This window comes from Arachis ipaensis, chromosome B7 (assembly GCF_059453495.1).
Source record: "Arachis ipaensis isolate K30076 ecotype BB chromosome B7, ASM5945349v1, whole genome shotgun sequence".
NCBI lineage: Eukaryota > Viridiplantae > Streptophyta > Magnoliopsida > Fabales > Fabaceae > Arachis > Arachis ipaensis.
Genome location: NC_142442.1, coordinates 25,623,410 through 25,642,652, shown reverse-complemented (window position 1 = coordinate 25,642,652; position 19,243 = coordinate 25,623,410). Strand labels below are relative to the sequence as shown.

The window sequence follows — 19,243 nt, the reverse complement described above, 5'->3', positions numbered from 1 at the left end:
TAATTATCTTTGTTATCACAGGATGTTCAAAGTAGCGAGCCAGGATTTTCCAGTGCTACTCCATCCACTTTTGAATCAGTCAGATCTTCAGGACAGTTAGAGTCAATGCCGCCTCCACAGCAGCAATCGCAGCCACAAACTCAGACGCAGACGCAGCCACCATCGCTGCCGCCACTGCCGCCGCACAGTGATCAGAACAATGAAGGAACTAGATCTAAGAGGTGGAGAGGCAAAGCAAATGTTGCTAATGAGTCATCTAATCCTGGCCAGTCTGAGGAACAAGGTACAGGTAACACTAAAAAACCTGTTAGACCTAGATCTTGGACTTGGGAGCATTTTAAAAAAGATGATAGTGGTCCCAAACCTAGGGCTATATGTAAGTGGTGTGGAGCATCTTATGCGGCTGATTCACATAAAAATGGTACTAGCAATCTTAAAAGTCACTTGTTGAGTCAGTGTAGAAAATTTCCAAAAGATTCACTTGATCCCACTCAAAAAACACTTGTTATGCAGCAACTTAAAAAAGAAGAAGGAAATGGGTTGGGTAATTGTTTGACTTCTGTATCATTTGATCCTGATTTATGTAGACAAGCTCTTGCTAGAATGATAATCATAGATGAGTTGCCTTTTAGATTTGTTGAAGGGGAGGGATTTCGTTATTTCATGAGTGTTTTACAGCCAAAACTCCATATTCCGGGCAGAATTTCAGTTGCTAGGGATTGTTGAACTTGTTCATGAATGAAAAACATAAGTTGAAGAGTGTCTTTGTAAACTCAAATCAAAGTGTGTGTTTGACCACTGATTGTTGGACTTCTGTACAAAATCTAAACTATCTTTGCCTCACTGCATATTTTATTGATCAAGATTGGAAGTTGCAAAAGAGAATTCTTAACTTTTGTCTCATCAAGAATCATAAAGGTGAAACAATTGGTAGGAAGATATAAAAATGTCTTTTGAATTGGGGAATAAGTAGAGTCTTTAGCATCACAGTTGATAATGCTAGTTCAAATGATGTTGCCATTTGTTACTTGAAAGGTAGAATGGAAATATTGGAATTCACATCCTTTAAAAGGTGAACATTTGCATGTTAGGTGTTGTGCTCATATCTTGAACTTGGTGGTGAATGATGGTTTGAAGGATATGCATTCTTCAATTAGTAAAATTAGAAATACTGTTAGATATGTCCGTGCTTCTCCTAGTCGTATGGATAGGTTTAAAAGTTGCATTAAAGAGGCTAGGATCCAAGACTGCTCTTGTGTGCAATTAGATGTCCCCACTAGGTGGAATTCTACTTACATAATGCTTGATAGTGCTTTAAAATTCCAAAAGGCCTTCAAGAGATTAAGTGAGAGGGATGCTGAGTTTGTAATGATGCAAGGGGGCATTCCAAAGAATGAAGATTGGGATAATGCAAGATGCTTTGTGAGGTTTTTGAAGATTTTTTCTGATGTAACCAAAAAAGTCTCGGGTTCTACATTTGTGACTTCTTCTTCATATTTTCATCACTTTTGTTCAATTCTTAGTTCTTTGAAGGCTTGGGCTGATAGTAATGACATACTACTTAAGGGTATGGCTACAAAAATGAAGGCTAAGCATGATAAATATTGGGGTAACTTGAAGAACATGAATATGATGATTTTTGTTGCTGTGGTACTTGATCCTAGATACAAGATTAAGTTTGTTGAGTGGAGTTTTCAAAGGTTGTTTGAGAAGGAAGATGCTGATTTTTTATGTGATAAGGTGAAGGAAGTATTCAATGACTTGTTTAACAGCTATAGAGTTGCTCTCAATAGTGATCAAGCACACCAATCTGCACAACACAGCCAAGATGTGGATATGGATGATAGTGCCTTTGATGATGTTCGCTTTGCGGCAGCATTTGAAAATGATGTACAAGCAGGTGAGAGTGTCAACACAAATGAAGTGGATTTATATCTCATGGAGTCCTTGGAGAAACCAGTTGATCCAAGTAGTTTTGATATTTTAACTTGGTGGAAAGTGAGCTCTAACAATTACAAATATCCTGTTTTAAGTCAAATTGTGAGGGATATTCTAGCTATGCCAGTGTCAACGGTTGCTTCTGAATCCGCCTTTAGCACTGGAGGTAGAGTGCTTAATCAATATAGGAGCTCTCTTACTCCAAAAACTGTTGAAGCTTTGATTTGTGCACAAAATTGGTTTCGAGCCAATTCATTGCCAATTGACCTTGAGGAGTCTTTTGAAGAATTTGAAAAACTTGAGAAAGGTAATGTTCTTTAATATTATGTTTTATTTTATCTTCACAGTGATTAACTTTACTATTTGATAATATGTTTAACTTACTAATATTTATTTTATTACATTTTATTGTAGAACTTGAGCCAATTCCTCAACTAATAGATGAAGAAGGCTCTGGTGATGAATCTGATTAGTGATCAGTGCTTCAGCTTTCAGTTTGGAGTTTTTTATGTTATGTTTTTATTAAGACTTTTCTATGTTATTTAATTTTGTGTTGTTGAGACTTGTTTAGTTATTTTGATGCTAAAGAATTATTATTTTATCAAGACTTGTTGAATATGTTGGATTGTTGGAAAATTGGACATGTTAGTTTATAATGTTTTATGGAATTTTTGTTTTATTATTATAATGGATTATTGGAAAGGTTATATAACTTTATAAATTAAGTTATTATTTTGTATTTAAAAAACCGCGGATCCAAACCGATCCAAACCGCTTGTAATCGGATCGGATCGGATCGGATCGGATTTTCAAAAAATGTTCATTCAATCCAAACCGCACCGCACATAAATTAAGTGTTCGGATCGGATGACTTTTTCCTTCAAAACCGAACCAAACCGCACCGCGAACACCCCTAAGAACAACTATAATAACTGCCAATTTCAGTCTCAGCAACAACAACCACCTCAGCAGGCAAATTCTAAATCCCAAGAAGATTCTAATTGGGAGATGATGATGAGTTTCATGCAAGAGACCAGAGCCTCCATTAGAAACTTGGAGGTACAAATGGGTCAAATGAGCAAGCAATTACCTGAAAGGTCTTCAAATACATTCCTTGGTGATACAGTGGTGAACCCAAGAGAAGATTGCAAGGCTATTCAATTGAGAAGTGGTAAGGTAGCTGGTTCTGAGACCAAGGTCAATGAAGATCTAGTTGAAAAGGAAACTCCATAGGAGTAGAAGGAAGAAGTAGAGCACGCCCCTCCTAAGCGTGCAGACAACCCATTTCCTGACTCTCTTGACACTTATCCCACCTTACCAAAGGCCCCTGAATACAAGCCAAAAATGCCATATCCTCAGAGGCTTCAGAAGGCGTCCAAAGAAAAGCAATTCTCTAAATTTTTAGATGTCTTCAAGAAGCTACAGATTAACATTCCTTTTGCAGAGGCTCTGGAGCAAATGCCTCTCTACGCTAAATTTATGAAAGAGTTGTTGACCCACAAGAGAAATTGGAAGAAGCAAGAAACTGTGGTGTTAACCAAGGAATGCAGTGCTATTATTCAACACACCCTTCCTGAGAAGATGCCAGACCCAGGGAGCTTTGTCATTCTTTGCACCATTGGAGAAGTCGGCATTCAGAGAGCTTTATGTGATCTTGGAGCTAGCATCAACCTCATGCCACTTTCAATGATGAAAAAGCTTCAAATTGAGGAGGTAAAACCCACTCGTATTTCTCTTCAACTTGCTGATCTTTCTATTAAATTACCTGTGAGTGTGGTTGAGGATTTACTTGTTAAAGTAAGACCATTTATTTTCCCTGTTGATTTTGTTATATTATACATGAAAGAGGAGGTAAAACCCTCTATTATACTTGGTAGACCCTTTTTAGCTACAGGTAGAGCTTTGATTGATGTGCAAAAGGGTGAATTAACCTTGAGGGTCAATGAAGAATAGGTGGTCCTAAATGTTTTTGAAGCCCTCAAGCACCCCAATGATTCTGAGGGGTGCATGAAAATAGATGTTATTGAACCACTTGTTCAAGAAGTACTGGAAACTGAGGTACTTAATGATGTTCTGGATCCTATTTCTGAGTGTGAATTAGTTGAAGTTGACGATTCACCACCCAAAAGGAGCTGATGAACACGCCAATCAAGGAGGAGAAAGCCCCCAAGCTTGAGCTTAAACCCTTACCCCCTTCTCTGAAATATGTGTTCTTGGGTGGAAATAATTCATATCCAGTAATTATTAGCTCTTCCCTGAAGCCTGAAGAGGAAGAGGCACTTGTTTCAGTGCTCAAGAGCCATAAAACAGCTCTTGGATGGACCATTAGTGACTTGAAAGGGATTAGTCCAACCAAGTGTATGCACAAGATCCTCCTTGAAGATGATGCCAAACCAGTTGTGCAACCACAAAGGAGACTCAATCCAACTATGAAAGAGGTGGTCCAAAAAGAAGTAATGAAGTTATGGAAAGCAGGTATTATTTACCCTATTTCTGACAGTCCTTGGGTAAGTCCGGTGCAGGTAGTTCCCAAGAAAGGAGGGATGACAGTGATCAAGATTGAAAAGAATGAGCTTATTCCTACAAGAACAGTCACAGGATGGAAAATGTGCATAGATTACAAGAGGCTCAACACTGCTACAAGGAAGGATCATTTCCCCCTCCCTTTCATTGATCAGATGCTTGAGAGGTTAGCTGGTCATGCTTTTTATTGTTTTCTAGATGGATATTCTGGATATAATCAAATTACAGTGGACCCTCAAGATCAAGAGAAGACAGCATTCACATGCCCCTTTGGAGTATTTGCCTATAGGAGAATGCCATTTGGACTTTGCAATGCTCCAGCAACTTTTCAGAGGTGTATGCTTTCAATTTTTTCTGATACGGTTGAAACGTTTATTGAGATATTTATGGATGACTTTTCTGTTTTTGGTAATTCTTTTGAATCCTGTCTTAAACATTTATCTCTTCTCTTGAAACGGTGTCAAGAATCAAACCTTGTTTTAAATTGGGAAAAATGTCATTTTATGGTTACAGAAGGCATTGTTCTTGGACACCGGATTTCAAGTAAGGGGATTGAGGTTGACAGAGCAAAGGTGGAGGTAATTGAAAAATTACCACCACCAACCAATGTTAAGGCAATCAGGAGTTTCTTGGGACATGCAGGATTTTATAGAAGATTTATAAAGGATTTTTCTAAAATTGCTAAACCATTGAGCAACCTGTTGGTTGTTGATGTTCCTTTTGTCTTTGATTCTGATTGTCTGCATGCTTTTGAAACTCTAAAAGCAAACCTTACCTCTGCTCCCATTATAGCTCCCCCTGACTGGGATTTACCATTTGAATTAATGTGTGATGCTAGTGATTTTGCTGTAGGAGCTGTTTTAGGTCAGAGGCATGGTAAGCTTGTACATGTCATTTATTATGCCAGTCGTGTGTTAAATGATGCTCAAAAGAATTACACAACTACAGAAAAGGAATTATTAGCTGTTGTGTATGCTGTTGATAAGTTTAGGTCCTATTTACTTGGTTCTAAGGTTATTGTTTATACTGACCATGCTGCTTTGAAGTACCTTCTAACCAAGCAGGATTCTAAACCAAGATTAATCAGATGGGTGTTGCTCCTTCAGGAGTTTGATATTGAGATAAAAGACAGGAAAGGGTCAGAAAATCAAGTAGCTGACCATCTCTCCAGAATTGAGCCTGAAGCAGGAGTGCAACCACCCACAGCTGTAACTGAGACATTTCCGGATGAGCAATTGTTCCTCATTCAGCAGGCTCCATGGTTTGCAGACATTGCAAATTATAAAGCCATGAATTTTATCCCAAGGGAGTATAGTAGGCAACAAGTGAAGAAGCTATTGACTGATGCAAAATACTACATTTGGGAGGAATCATACCTTTTTAAAAGGTGTTCAGATGGAATTATCCGGAGGTGTATCCCAAATGAAGAAAAACAGCAGATTCTTTGGCACTGTCATGGTTCTGAGTATGGAGGTCACTTTGGTGGTGAAAGGACAGCTACAAAGGTCCTTCAGAGCGGGTTTTACTGGCCGACTCTCTTCAGAGACTCAAGAGAATTTGTAAAGCACTATGACAGATGTGAAAAAGCCACGAATCTCCCTGCCAACCATGAAATGCCACAGCAGGGGATTCTTGAGGTTGAGTTGTTTGATGTGTGGGGTATTGATTTCATGGGACCTTTCCCACCCTCACATTCAAACAACTATATTCTGGTGGCAGTCGACTATGTGTCCAAGTGGGTGGAAGCTGTGGCTTTGCCCACCAATGATGCCAAGGTGGTAATGAGCTTTCTTCAGAGATATATCTTTAGCCGGTTTGGTGTCCCAAGGACACTCATTAGTGATGGAGGAAGTCACTTCTGTAACAGACAGCTGGACTCTCTTCTGCATAGATATGGAGTCCGTCATAAAGTGGTAACCCCCTATCACCCTCAGACAAGTGGATAGGTTGAAGTTTCCAACAGGGAACTTAAGAGAATTTTAGAGAAGACTGTCATTATTTCAAGAAAGAACTGGTCTAGGAAGCTTGATGATGCTCCCTGGGCATACCGGGCAGCGTACAAGACTCCTATTGGCATGTCCCTTTATCAGTTGGTCTATGGCAAAGCCTGTCACTTGCCAGTCGAACTGGAGCATAAAGCTTACTGGGCAATCAGGTACCTGGACCTTAATTCAGAAGCTTCAGGAATTAAGCGAATGCTTCAGTTGAATGAGCTTGATGAATTCAGATACTCAGCCTATGAGAATGCCAAGCTCTATAAGGAGAGAACTAAGCTATTGCATAACAAGAAGATAGCCATCAGAGTCTTTGAGCCAGGACAGAGAGTGCTTCTATACAATTCAAGGCTCAAATTCTTTCCCGGAAAGCTGAAATCCCGGTGGTCAAGACCATTTGTGGTTACCAGAGCTTCACCATACGGTCATGTGGAAATACAGGAAGAGAATTCTGACAAGAAATTTACAGTGAATGGCCAGAGGTTGAAGCACTATCTTGGAGGTGAGATTGATCGCCAGAGGTCCACTCATCTGCTGAACTAGCAGAGCTGACCGTCAAGCTAGTGACGTTAAAGAAGCGCTTGTCGGGAGACAACCCGATAATTTCGTATCCTTAGTTATTTTTTCGTAGTAATAGTTTTCTTACTTATTTGATTTTTATTAAGTTCTTACTAATTTTCTGATCACGCAGCTATTTTAGAACAGGAGCCGGAAAAAAAAGTTACAGAGAGTTGCGCGGGAGTGGCGCCGGCATGAAGCCTTTCGCACGAACAAGCCCACGCGGACGCGTACCCCACGCGTGCGCGTCACTCATGATTTTCGCACTTCACGCGTCCGCGTCACCCACGTGGACGCGTGACCCAAAAAATCGACGTAAAAGGTGTCTGGACAGAGAGTTATCCTGGCTTGGGGCTGGAAGTATGCTAAAAGCACAAAATTGCCCACGCGAACGCGTGACCGACGCGTCCGCGTTATTTGCATAAATGGCCATCCACGCGTACGCGTGCATGACGCGAACGCTTCGTATGAAAATTTGGCTCCCAAGCCATGCGAACAGAAAGTCACGCGGGCGCGTGGCTGGCTTTGCGCGAATCGCACAAAATCCAGCGCACGCGGACGCGTGCCTGACGCGTTGAAGAATACGCGACGTACGCGATCGCGTGCTGTACGCGATCGCGTGCTGTACGCGAACGTGTCGTTTGCGCCGCCCATTTTTCTTTCTCTCTCTCTCTCTCTCTCTCCCAATCCCTATTCTCTCTTGTTCTTTTATCCTTTCCTTTTTCTTTCATAATAATATTTGTATCTTTCTATTTTCAGTTCTTCTTTGCTTGAGGACAAGCAAACCTTTAAGTTTGGTGTTGACGCTTCGCTTAAGGGTTTTCTGTTTATTCCTATGGAACCAAAAGGGAGGCAAATTATCTTCACAAAGGAGCACAACCTGAAGAATAAAATGACCGCTCAGATAACTAAGGTGGTTGAGTTCCTTTCATTTTTTTCCTTCCCACTTTTATTATGTATATTCCGGTTTTCTGCTAGTTTGCTTTGTTTGCTACATGATCCTTTATTAGTAGATTCATAGGTTATAGTTTAATTTTTCTGTTAAGTGCTTTATTTCTGAAAGATGTCTCATGTATTGCCCACTAAGCTTGAAATAAAAAAGAAAGAAGAATAGATGTAGTGCATGAGAATTTGAATCTAATTTTTAGAGTAGTCTCACTTACTTAGATGTGGTGGTATTTTCTATGATTCTGAATGAATGCTTGAACAATGCATATTTTTGATAGTGAAGTTTATGAATGTTAAAATTGTTGGCTCTTGAAAGAATGATGAAAAAATAGAAATGTTATTGATAATCTGAAAAATCATAAAATTGATTCTTGAAGCAAGAAAAAGCAGTGAAAAACTCAAAGCTTGCGAAAAAAATAATAAAATAAAAAAAAGAAAAAGAAAAAGCAAGCAGAAAAAGCCAATAACCCTTTTAACTAAAAGGCAAGGGTAAAAAGGATCCAAGGCTTTGAGCATTAATGGATAGGAGGGCCCAAAGGAATAAAATTCTGGCCTAAGCGGCTAAATCAAGCTGTCCCTAACTATGTGCTTGTGGCGTGAAGGTGTCAAGTGAAAAACTTGAGACTGAGCGGTTAAAGTCGTGATCCAAAGCAAAAAGAGTGTGCTTAAGAACTCTGGGCACCTCTAACTGGGGACTCCAGCAAAGCTGAGTCACAATCTGAAAAGGTTCACCCAGTTATGTGTCTGTGGCATTTATGTATCCGGTGGTAATACTGGAAAACAAAATGCTTAGGGTCATGGCCAAGACTCATAAAGTAGCTGTGTTCACTACAACAAATATGGCCTTTAGCAACGCCAAATTTTGCAACGCCTTAAAACCGTTCTCTTAGATAGGTTTAGACAATGATTTTTTAAAGTGTTACTGTTGAATTCAGTTTTTCATCAATTTCTAGCAACAAATTAAAACCGTTCTCTTTGACTATTTTAAAGAACGGTTTTATAACCGTTACCATGATTTGGCTTTAAGCAACGGTTTTTTATTGTTGTTTAAAGAATTGTACAAAAGAAACGCATTAAAACCGTTGCCGAAATGCTACACTTTAAAACCGTTCCATTAGATGGTCTTAGACAACGGTTTTTACAGTGTTGTTGTTGAAGTTCATTTTTTCATTATGCTATAGTAACAAAATAAAACCGTTCCTTTTGACTATTTTAAAGAACGGTTTTACAACCATTACAACAATTATTTATGAAACAACTATTTTCTAATATTATTTAAATAATTATACAAATTAAACAATACTAATAAAAATAAATTCAGATAATTATATAAATTGAAACTATTTTTTCTATAAATACTGAATTTATAAAATACTCAAAAACTATTGTTATAAATAAATAACAAATATTATTTTAAAAAAATAAAATTAAAATAAATTTATTATAAATATTATATATTATTATAAATATATAAAAAATATTATATTTTGAACACATAGAGCTAAAATAAATTTATAATAAATATTATATATTTTTATTATAAATATATAATAAATATTAATATAAAGAAATAAAATTAAAATAATTTTAAAATAAATATTATATATCTATTATTGATTATTATATAGCAAATATATAGCAAATATTATTTTTGGAAAAATAAAATTAAAATAAATTTATAATAAATATTATATATTTTTATTATAAATAATTATTTTGTTATAACAAATATATATTTTTTGTTAGAAATAATTATTTAAATTCAGCAATAGATTGATAAATAATATTTTAAAATGATTTTAATATAGTATATTAGATTTTAAAATTATTATTCTATCCACCCATTTTTATCAAAATATGTATTTTATCTATATCCTTTTATAAAATCTCTCATTTCTAACTCTAAATTCCCAAATTAAATAAAAAATCCTAATTTCCAAATTCCAAAACCCTAAACACCCCCTCAGTCCCTCACTGAGCACACAACCCCCACTCATAAGCGTAACACATACACACACACACACGGACAAGAGAGGAGGAAGGAGAAGAGGACGGCGCCGGCGTGTTAGGTGCCATGGTGCACGAAATTGTGATGTCCAGGCTCAAACAATCCCCGGCAACGTGAGCAACTTGGTGCTCTGATCTCAATACATAATTGTCACAACTTCGATACAACTAACCAGCAAGTGCACTGGGTCATCCAAGTAATACCTTACGTGAGTAAGGGTCGAATCCCACGGAGATTGTTGGTATGAAGCAAGCTATGGTCACCTTGTAAATATCAGTCAGGCAGATATAAAGTGATAATGGTGTTTTCGAATATTATATAATAAAATAGGGATAGAGATACTTATGTAAATCATTGGTAGGAATTTCAGATAAGCGAATGGAGATGCTTTTCGTTCTTCTGAACCTCTGCTTTCCTGCTATCTTCATCCAATCAGTCTTACTCCTTTCCATGGCTGGCTTTATGCAAGGGCATCACCGTTGTCAGTGGCTACATCCCCTCCTCTCAGTGAATAATATGCTCACGCACCCTGTCACGGCACGGCTATTCATCTGTCGGTTCCCGATCATGCTGGAATAGGATTCACCCTCCTTTTGCGTCTGTCACTAACGCCCAGCACTCGCGAGTTTGAAGCTCGTCACAGTCATTCAATCATTGAATCCTACTCAGAATACCACAGACAAGGTTTAGACCTTCCGGATTCTCTTGAATGCCGCCATCATTCTAGCTTACGCCACGAAGATTCCTGTTAGGAGATCTAAGAGATATTCATTCTAGCTTAATTCATGTAGAACAGAAGTGTTTGTCAGGCACGCGTTCATAGGGGAGATGGTGATGAGCGTCACACATAATCATCACCTTCATCACGTTCTTGGGTGCGAATGGATATCTTAGAAGCGAAATAAGATGAATTGAATAGAAAACAGTAGTACTTGCATTAATCTTTGAGGAACAGCAGAGCTCCACACCTTAATCTATGGAGTGTAGAAACTCTACCGTTGAAAATACATAAGTGAAGGTCCAGGCATGGCCGAGATGGCCAGCCCCTATGGTCTAAGAACAATGCGTTCAGAGATGGTCAAAAAGACTAGTAAAAGGTCCTATTTATAATAAACTAGCTTCTAGGGTTTACATGAGTAAGTAATTGATGCATAAATCCACTTCCTGGGCCCACTTGGTGTGTGTTTGGGCTGAGCCTAAGTGTTGTACGTGCAGAGGCCATTTGTGGAGTTGAACGTCAGTTTCTGTGCCAGTTTGGGCGTTCAACTCTGGTTTTGGATCCTTTTCTGGCGCTGGACGCCAGATTTGGGTAGAAAGCTGGCGTTGAACGCCAGTTTACGTCGTCAATTCTTGGCCAAAGTATAGACTATTATATATTGCTGGAAAGCCCTGGATGTCTACTTTCCAACGCAATTGGAAGCGCGCCATTTTGAGTTCTGTAGCTCCAGAAAATCCACTTTGAGTGCAGGGAGGTCAGAATCCAACAGCATCAGCAGTCCTTTTTCAACCTCTGAATCTGATTTCTGCTCAAGTCCCTCAATTTCATCCAGAAAATACCTGAAATCACAGAAAAACACACAAACTCATAGTAAAGTCCAGAAATGTGAATTTAACACAAAATCTATTAGAAACATCCCTAAAAGTAACTAGATCCTACTAAAAACATACTAAAAACAATGTCAAAAAGCGTATAAATTATCCGCTCATCATGCCACCATCGCCGTCGTTGCCAAGCCCGAAGGAGAAAGAGAGTCCGCAAAGGGAGAGTGAGGGACGGAGAAGAGAAGCCGCGCCAACCCCGCAACGCCACTACGTCGTCGCCTCCGTTGAGCGGTCGCCATCATCGTGCGAGAAAGGAGAAGGAGCCGTCGAGGGGTCGCTGAGCCGATGCAGTCGCATGCGTTTTTGTCACAGAAGCTTCCATTTCCGTCACTTTCATGTTGCGGAGAGAAAGAACTACGCATGAGCCAGGGGCCAGGGAAAGGGAGCCACCGCCGTTGCATCCTGGCTACGCCGCCGTTCAATCCCATCGCCATCCATAAAGTCGCAAGGAGCATTTGTCGTTGTTGATTGATGGTGCCAGCCTCGTTGTCGCGTCTGTAAGGAGAAAAGGTCACGTGGAGGATGGAGAGCCGCTGGGTGCCGCCGTTGTTTCACCGTGGCCATGGAGAGGAACGTGAATGGAAAAGAAAACAGGGAAGCTGCTACTTGGGATTTGAGGAAAACGGCTCTGTTCTGCCTCGCCTCTAGGTTCTGCAAGTTGCCAGAGTCCTCAGTCGCCGGGAACCAGCACTGGAGCTGCCCAGAATCACTACTGCTGCTGCCATGGGAGCTGGTATTGGAACCACTGATGGAGCTGCTGTGTTTAGTGATTTTCGCGAGTTGTGACATCGAGGTAGGGAATATTTTATTAAATTAAATATTTTAAATTTTGAATGCCTGAAAAGTTTACTGGATTATTACGAATAGTTGAATGCTTCATATGTAATGGATTTTGGTTGTAGATTAAATGTGTGACTGGTTGTGCCTCTTGTTGATTTTACGATAGTAAGGTAGAACATGTTGATATGTGTATGCTGTAGTCTGCAAGAGTGTGTTGAGAAGATACATGTCTAATGTTGTTCTGATTTTGATTTGGAAACTGGTTCTCTGAAAATGAAAAATTCCTATAGCTGTTTAGATGCTCTCTTTACTAACTTTGTTTCTTATATTCTGATTCACAGTTTAAGATAGCCCTTTTTTATACGTTTCATTTTCTTCAGGATTGAAATTGTAGATAAATGCTTTTGCCATGACACAATGGAACGGATTGTTGATTCTTTGGTGAGCTTTACATCTTCCATTAAATTTAAGAACCTCCAGCACAACTTTATCTTAGAATTTCATTTATTCTGCTACTAAAATGTCTTTAGTGTTGCTCTTAGTTGTAGTCTCTTATCTCATTAACTCTATTTGTACCAGCTAGTCTGGATTAACATCTATCTATTGTGAGTGGCTTAACTTTCTGGTAACATTTTATGGTTTTTTTTCCATCTAATTACTTAAATTTCCATTAGGAAAGAGTGGCAAGTGAAACAAATGATGCATGGTGCATTTCTACCCTAAATAGACTTAAAGAAGCTTTGCCATTGAGCTTGAAGGTTTCCTGAGATCAGTGAGTTTCTTTTTCTTGTCAAAACTCATTTGAGTTCTTGATTACTATGCTTTCTTCCTTCCATACAAAAAGCTGCTTACTATAATGTAAACCGTCTAACTGATGCAGATACGAGAGGGTAGATTTTAAACTCTTGACCAGTGCTTGTTGCGTGAGTACCATACGACTTTACAAGCAAAATCTAAGCAGATTTCTGGTGACTTTTGTGAGGTAATGAACATTGCCAGCATTACAAATCCAACATCATTAAAAAATGAGGTTTCTTGGTGGTTTATAAATGTGAGACATTCTTCGCCTTTGAGCTAGCTTTGGGGTTGATTTAAAATAGGTTATAGATTTCTTGTCTCTTGGCAATTTGTCCATCGATTGTTGTTACTTTTACGTTTACAGTTGAGTTAAAGACTCCTGATATTATTTTTAATTTCTACTATTTACTTTGATGTTGTCAAATGATATATGTTTTTAGTCCAATTGTGTAGTTATTTTTTTAATTATTCTTATTTTTTTTCAAATTAATATAGGCACATCTGCAAGCTGAGAATGAAAAGTCTAAAGAATCAGCAATTAGAGCTTTCCAATCTATATTTGGGAAAGAGAAGGCCGGGGAAGTGCGATGTGATGGAAGAGTTACCACACCAACTTTTTTGAAGAAAAATGAAGAAATTGTCAACCTTAGGGTATACTATTATGGTGTTTTGAAAAATGATGATGATATAAGTAAAAGCAGTTATGACCTAGACTAGTATTATTTTACAATGATGATATATTGCGATTGTAGATCTTACAACAATTTTTATAAGTCAAATTTGATGGTAAATGTTCAATAAGTTTTCTTTAGTAATTTGATTCAAATAGTTTAGGTTATTTATTGACACTAAATTAAAAAAATAAGTTGGAACTAATTTCATTAATGAGAAAACTATTGTAAATAAAGAATATATCTTACAAAAAACCGTCGTCAAAAGTCACAAAAAGCAATGGTGTTAAAACCGTTGTCAAAGACAACTATAAAATGGCAATGGTATTAAAACTGTTGCAAAAAAAATGACATCAATGGCAACGCTTTAAAACCGTTGGCTTTGTGAATAATAAAATTACAACAGTTTAAAACCGTTGCCTATTCAGTTACGGTTTTAAACCGTTGTCATATTAATAGGAACGGTTTAAAACCGTTGCTTATTGAGTAACGGATGAAAACTGTTGTTTAAAATTTTCCGTTAAAACCGTTGTCTATGCCACTAACTGTGGCAACGATTTTTCTGTTACCGTTGCCTTAGGTAAAAAACCGTTGCCTTTGAGCATTGGCAACGGCCGCATATACCACAGGTCAAAAACCGTTGCCAAAGCGTTGCCTAAAGTTTTGGGAACGGTTTTTCAATCTACGGCAACGGTTTTTGACCGTTGCAAAAAGCCTTATTTGTTGTAGTGGTTCAAGAATCAACATACTGAACTGGGAGAATCAATAACACTATCTGGATTCTGAGTTCCTATGGATGCCAATCATTCTGAACTTCAAAGGATAAAGTGAGATGCCAAAACTATTCAGGATTGCAGTTGTAAACCCCACTATAAGAAGAGACATGAGCTTAATCGAACTCTCATTCTCATGCAAATTCACATCCTAAGCTTATATTAGTTTTTGGTTGCTTGAGGACAAGCAACAGTTTAAGTTTGGTGTTGTGATGCGTGAGCATCTTTCCTATCTTTTCCTAGTGAATTTGCATCTAACTTGTTGAGTTTAATTAAGAATTAATTATATTTTAGCCACTATGGATGTTATTTTGAGTTTTGTGCAATTTTATTCATTTTAGGTAGCATTCAGATGGATTTGATGAAGTTTCTACAGAGAAAGAGAAGAAACCAAGGAGATGACCAGCGAATACCGACGCGGACGCATGGCTCACGCGACCGCGCGGAATGGAGGAAATCGCAATGACGCGATCGCGTGCCTGACGCGAACGCGTGGACTGGAATCTGCACAAATGACGCGAACGCGTGACTGACGCGTACGCGTGACTTGCGCCACGTGCAGAAAACGCAATTATCTAGTTAGCCATACTTTCCCTCCTAATTTTACTAGGCATCAGAGAGACAAGCTAAAAAGCGAGTCCAAATATTATATATGGGATGACCCATATTTATGGAGGTGTGGTGTTGACCAGGTAATTAGAAGGTGTGTGCCTCCATTAGAATTCCAGTCCATTTAGAGGCCTGCCACTCTTCTGAGAGTGGAGGACATTTTGGCCCTCAAAGAACAGCTAGAAAAATCTTAGACTGTGGATTCTGGTGGCCTACTTTTTTTAAGGATGCTGCTGCTTTTTGTAAATCTTGTTCCCCATGCCAAAGGTTTGGGAATATATCCGAGAGGGATGAGATGCCCCAACAGATTATGTTATTCTGTGAAATTTTTTATGTTTGGGGCATTGACTTCATGGGTCCATTTCCAAACTCTAGTGGTTACCTTTATATACTGTTAGTTGTAGATTATGTTTCTAAATGGGTGGAAGCAATTCCTACCCGTACTAATGATGCTAACATTGTTGTTTCCTTTGTTAGAAATCATATTATATGTCGCTTTGGATCACCACGAGCAATCGTGAGTGATCAAGGCACTCACTTTTGTAACAGGAGATTAGCAGGATTACTGAAGAAGCATGGGATTGTTCACAAAGTAGCAACAACATACCATCTCCAGACCAATGGACAAGCAGAGGTATCTAACAGAGAGATAAAGCGTATCCTGGAGAAGATATTCAATCCTCATAGGAAGGACTGGAGTGCCAGGCTACAAGATGCGCTTTGGACATATCGGACAGCATACAAGACACCCATTGGGATGAGCCCCTTCGGTTTAGTGTACGGAAAAGCTTGCCACCTTCCAGTAGAGGTGGAACACAAGGCTTTCTGGGCTGTGAGGGAGTGCAACATGGGATTCGAGCAAGCTGGTGCTGAAAGGAAGCTGCAACTAACAGAACTGGAGACCCTTCGACTCGAAGCTTATGATAACTCCAGATTATACAAAGAGAAGATGAAGGCTGTGCATGACAAGCACATCAAGAGGAGAGAGTTCAGACCAGGAGATCTAGTTCTCCTTTACAACTCCAGGCTGAGACTCATGCCAGGCAAGCTGAGATCCAGATGGGAAGGTCCCTACAGAGTGGAGAAAGCAGAGCTATATGGCGTCTTCCACCTGCGTCATCCCTTAAGTTCCAATTGCATCAAGGTCAATGGACATCGCCTAAAGCTTTATCATGGTGAGAAGATGAAGGAACACAAAGAGCTAGAGGTCTTCCTCTTGGAGGACCCACCAACAGAAGCAGAATGAGCTTGAAGACCGTCCAACTTAAGGACGTAAAAGCAAAGTGCTAGGTGGGAGACAACCCACTATGGTATGATCGTTCCGTTTCAATCTTAGTTTTGTTTTATTTTATTCTACTTTATTTTTCTTAGTGACTCTTCTTATAATCTCTGCATATAGTCTGCATTTGCATTTGCATTTTGCATAAAAAAAAGGGGCACATGACGTGCGAGCGTTGCTGACGTGTACGCGTCATACGTGCATTTGAAACAAGAAGTAAAGAAACAGGGAGTTGCGCGGGAGCATGGCTGGAGGTGTGCTTTAGGCACAAACACGCCCACGCGTACGCATCCTTGATGCATCCGCGTCACTTGAAAAATCAGCCATCCACGCGTGTGGTCACCCACGTGTACGCGTGACCCTGAAAAATCGACGTAAATAAGGTTTGGGTAGAGAGTTGTGATGCCTTGATGCTGGAATGGTGCTAGGAGCATGAGCAACATCACGCGTGCGCGTCCCTAGCGTGAACGCATCACTCTCCCCTCCAGGCCATCCACGCGTGCGCGTCCCTCACGCGCACGCGTCAGTTGAATTTTTGGCAAATGTGCGAATTGAACAGAGAGTTGTGCGTACGCGAGGCTGCTCTCGCGCCAATAGCACAATTCATTCTACGCGTACGCGTCACTTGAAAATAGCACAACCCACGCGATCGCATGATACACGCGTCCGCGTCACATGCGACGCACAGTTTAACTAGATCTGCACTAGAATTCTTATCTTTTCTCCCCCAATCCTAATTCTTTCTTCTCCCTTCTTATTTCTTTTTTCTTCCTTCTTTCTTCTTTATTCTTTCTTACTTTCTACTACTTTCTCCCCCCTTTTTCATCTTCATCATCAAGGTTCTTTTCTTTTCTTCCTTCCCTTTTTACTTTTCCATTATTACTTTTATTTATATTTTCTTCTTCTTTTTATTTTTTACTTTCATTATCTATGCTTTCTTTGTCTTTCTTTTTCTTTTTACATCCTTTTAATTGGTGTTAGAAATTTAATTGGGTGATTATTTTCTTCTATATTTTGCTTGTGAATATATTGAGGCATTGTTTGACAATTAATATTACTTCTTAAGGATTGTTGCATGTTCAATTTTAATACTTTCAATAACATACCTACCATGCATACTAAGTGTTTGTAAAAAAGCCCGTATGGCATTGTGCATTTTAATTATTCCATCATTCTACTCTAATGCATGTTTTTCACAAAATTCCTTAAATATTTTATTAATTGAATATAATTGTCAATACAAACGTGATGGCTAGTTTGTTACGAGTGATAATACATTTAAGTTATTGATGCTTGATCTATGCTACTCATGCCTTTGCTGGCATGCCAATAAACATCTTGCATCTACTTGCCATAACATGCACTTGCTATATTTCCATTGATGAACTTATCATATGTAGTCGCAAGCATGTGTTAACGACATCCTTCTTTACCGTGCAATGATTATCACTTGTACCGTTCTCTTCCTTGCTCTAACCCTTAGCCTTAAATGTTACTTACCTTTTTCCTTTTCAGGATGGCCACCAAGAAGGGTAAAGGGAAAGCTACTCCCAAACCATCGGCAAGGAAAGGAACAAAAAGAGCATTAGCTGCAGAACTTTCTTCAACAGCAGTAAAGCCCTCAACAAAGCGAGTCAAGAGGATCATCAAGGTTGATGAAAAAGAGAAAGCCTTTCCAGCAAAGGACACTGCGCAGTTCACTAACCGCTACTGTGAGCAGATATTCCCCATTCTGGCTAAGCGGAACTATAACAATGAGCACCTACTCATCCTCCTGACCCACATTGTTGAATTTGTTGCGTCCCGCATTGAGCGAAGACAATGGGGATTCCTACGGAGACAGCCACGACAGGTTAATCTTTCTTGGGTAGTTGAATTCTACTCCAATTTTTACATGCCAACCCTGTAATCTGTCTATGTCCGTCAGAAGCAAGTTCCCATAACTGAAGAATCCATTCAGCGAGCTTTAGATCTTTCCCCTGCTCTAGAAGGATTGGACGCATTCCAAGAAGCCTTTTTCGAGCGCCAGACATACCAATTTGACTGGGACGCCGTCCTCAGAGTTATAGCACAACCTGGCAGCAGATGGATCTATGGATACCATCGATCCCGACCTAAGGGATATTTGCTTCAGCACTCACCTTGGAGGCTCGAGTATGGACACAGATTATGTCCCATTGCATCTTTTCGAGCACTCACGAGTCCTCCTTCTCTGCAGACATGACTGTTCTCCTCTGGTGTATCCTTACAGACCAGCCTCTCAATTTACCAAGACACCTTCGACATGCTATGGGACACGTACAGATTGCGGGCAACCTATCCTTTCCCGCCTTGGTTTCAGATCTAGTTTTAGCAGCCGGAGTCACCTACAGAGCTGGGGACACCAAGGCCATGATTCCACGGGATGATCAGTACGTCCCTAACAGGAAGTATATCAGACCTCCAGCAACTACTACTAGCCGGCCTGCAGAATCGGCCGGAGATATTTCCTCTCCTTCCACATCACAAGCACCTTCAACAAATTGACTGCTCCTTCAGATACTTGAGAAGTTAGACCAACTTGACCGGCAGAGAAAGCGAAGAGAGCACCATAACAAGCGCCGATTTACATACCTCAAGGAGCTGCTTGTTGGTAACCACCCACCTGAAGAAGAATCACACACTCCGGACTCTACTTCATCTACTAGCACAGGGAGCCATGACAATCCCGACTGTGGAGATGCTGCTACCAGCCCCCTTTTGTTCCTGACTGATGGCACCGA

The 19,243-nt window shown here is 39.6% G+C and overlaps 1 protein-coding gene across 1 annotated transcript; it reads left to right on the top strand.

The window, feature by feature from the left end:
- Nucleotides 1–12,133: 12,133 nt before the first annotated feature.
- LOC107608191 (uncharacterized) lies at nucleotides 12,134–13,315 on the top strand. Its single transcript, XM_088492580.1, has 3 exons — nucleotides 12,134–12,364; nucleotides 13,026–13,114; nucleotides 13,222–13,315. The coding sequence occupies exons 1-3, from the start codon at nucleotides 12,134–12,136 to the stop codon at nucleotides 13,250–13,252; spliced, it is 351 nt and encodes a 116-aa protein (XP_088348706.1). The 3' UTR covers nucleotides 13,253–13,315.
- Nucleotides 13,316–19,243: the final 5,928 nt, after the last annotated feature.

Coding starts and splice junctions, on each gene's coding strand:
- LOC107608191 (XM_088492580.1), top strand. CDS start 12,134: ATGGAGAGGAACGTGAATGGAAAAGAAAACAGGGAAGCTGCTACTTGG. Junction 12,365..13,025: donor TCGCGAGTTGTGACATCGAG/GTAGGGAATATT, acceptor AATTTCCATTAG/GAAAGAGTGGCAAGTGAAAC. Junction 13,115..13,221: donor CCATTGAGCTTGAAGGTTTC/CTGAGATCAGTG, acceptor GTAAACCGTCTA/ACTGATGCAGATACGAGAGG.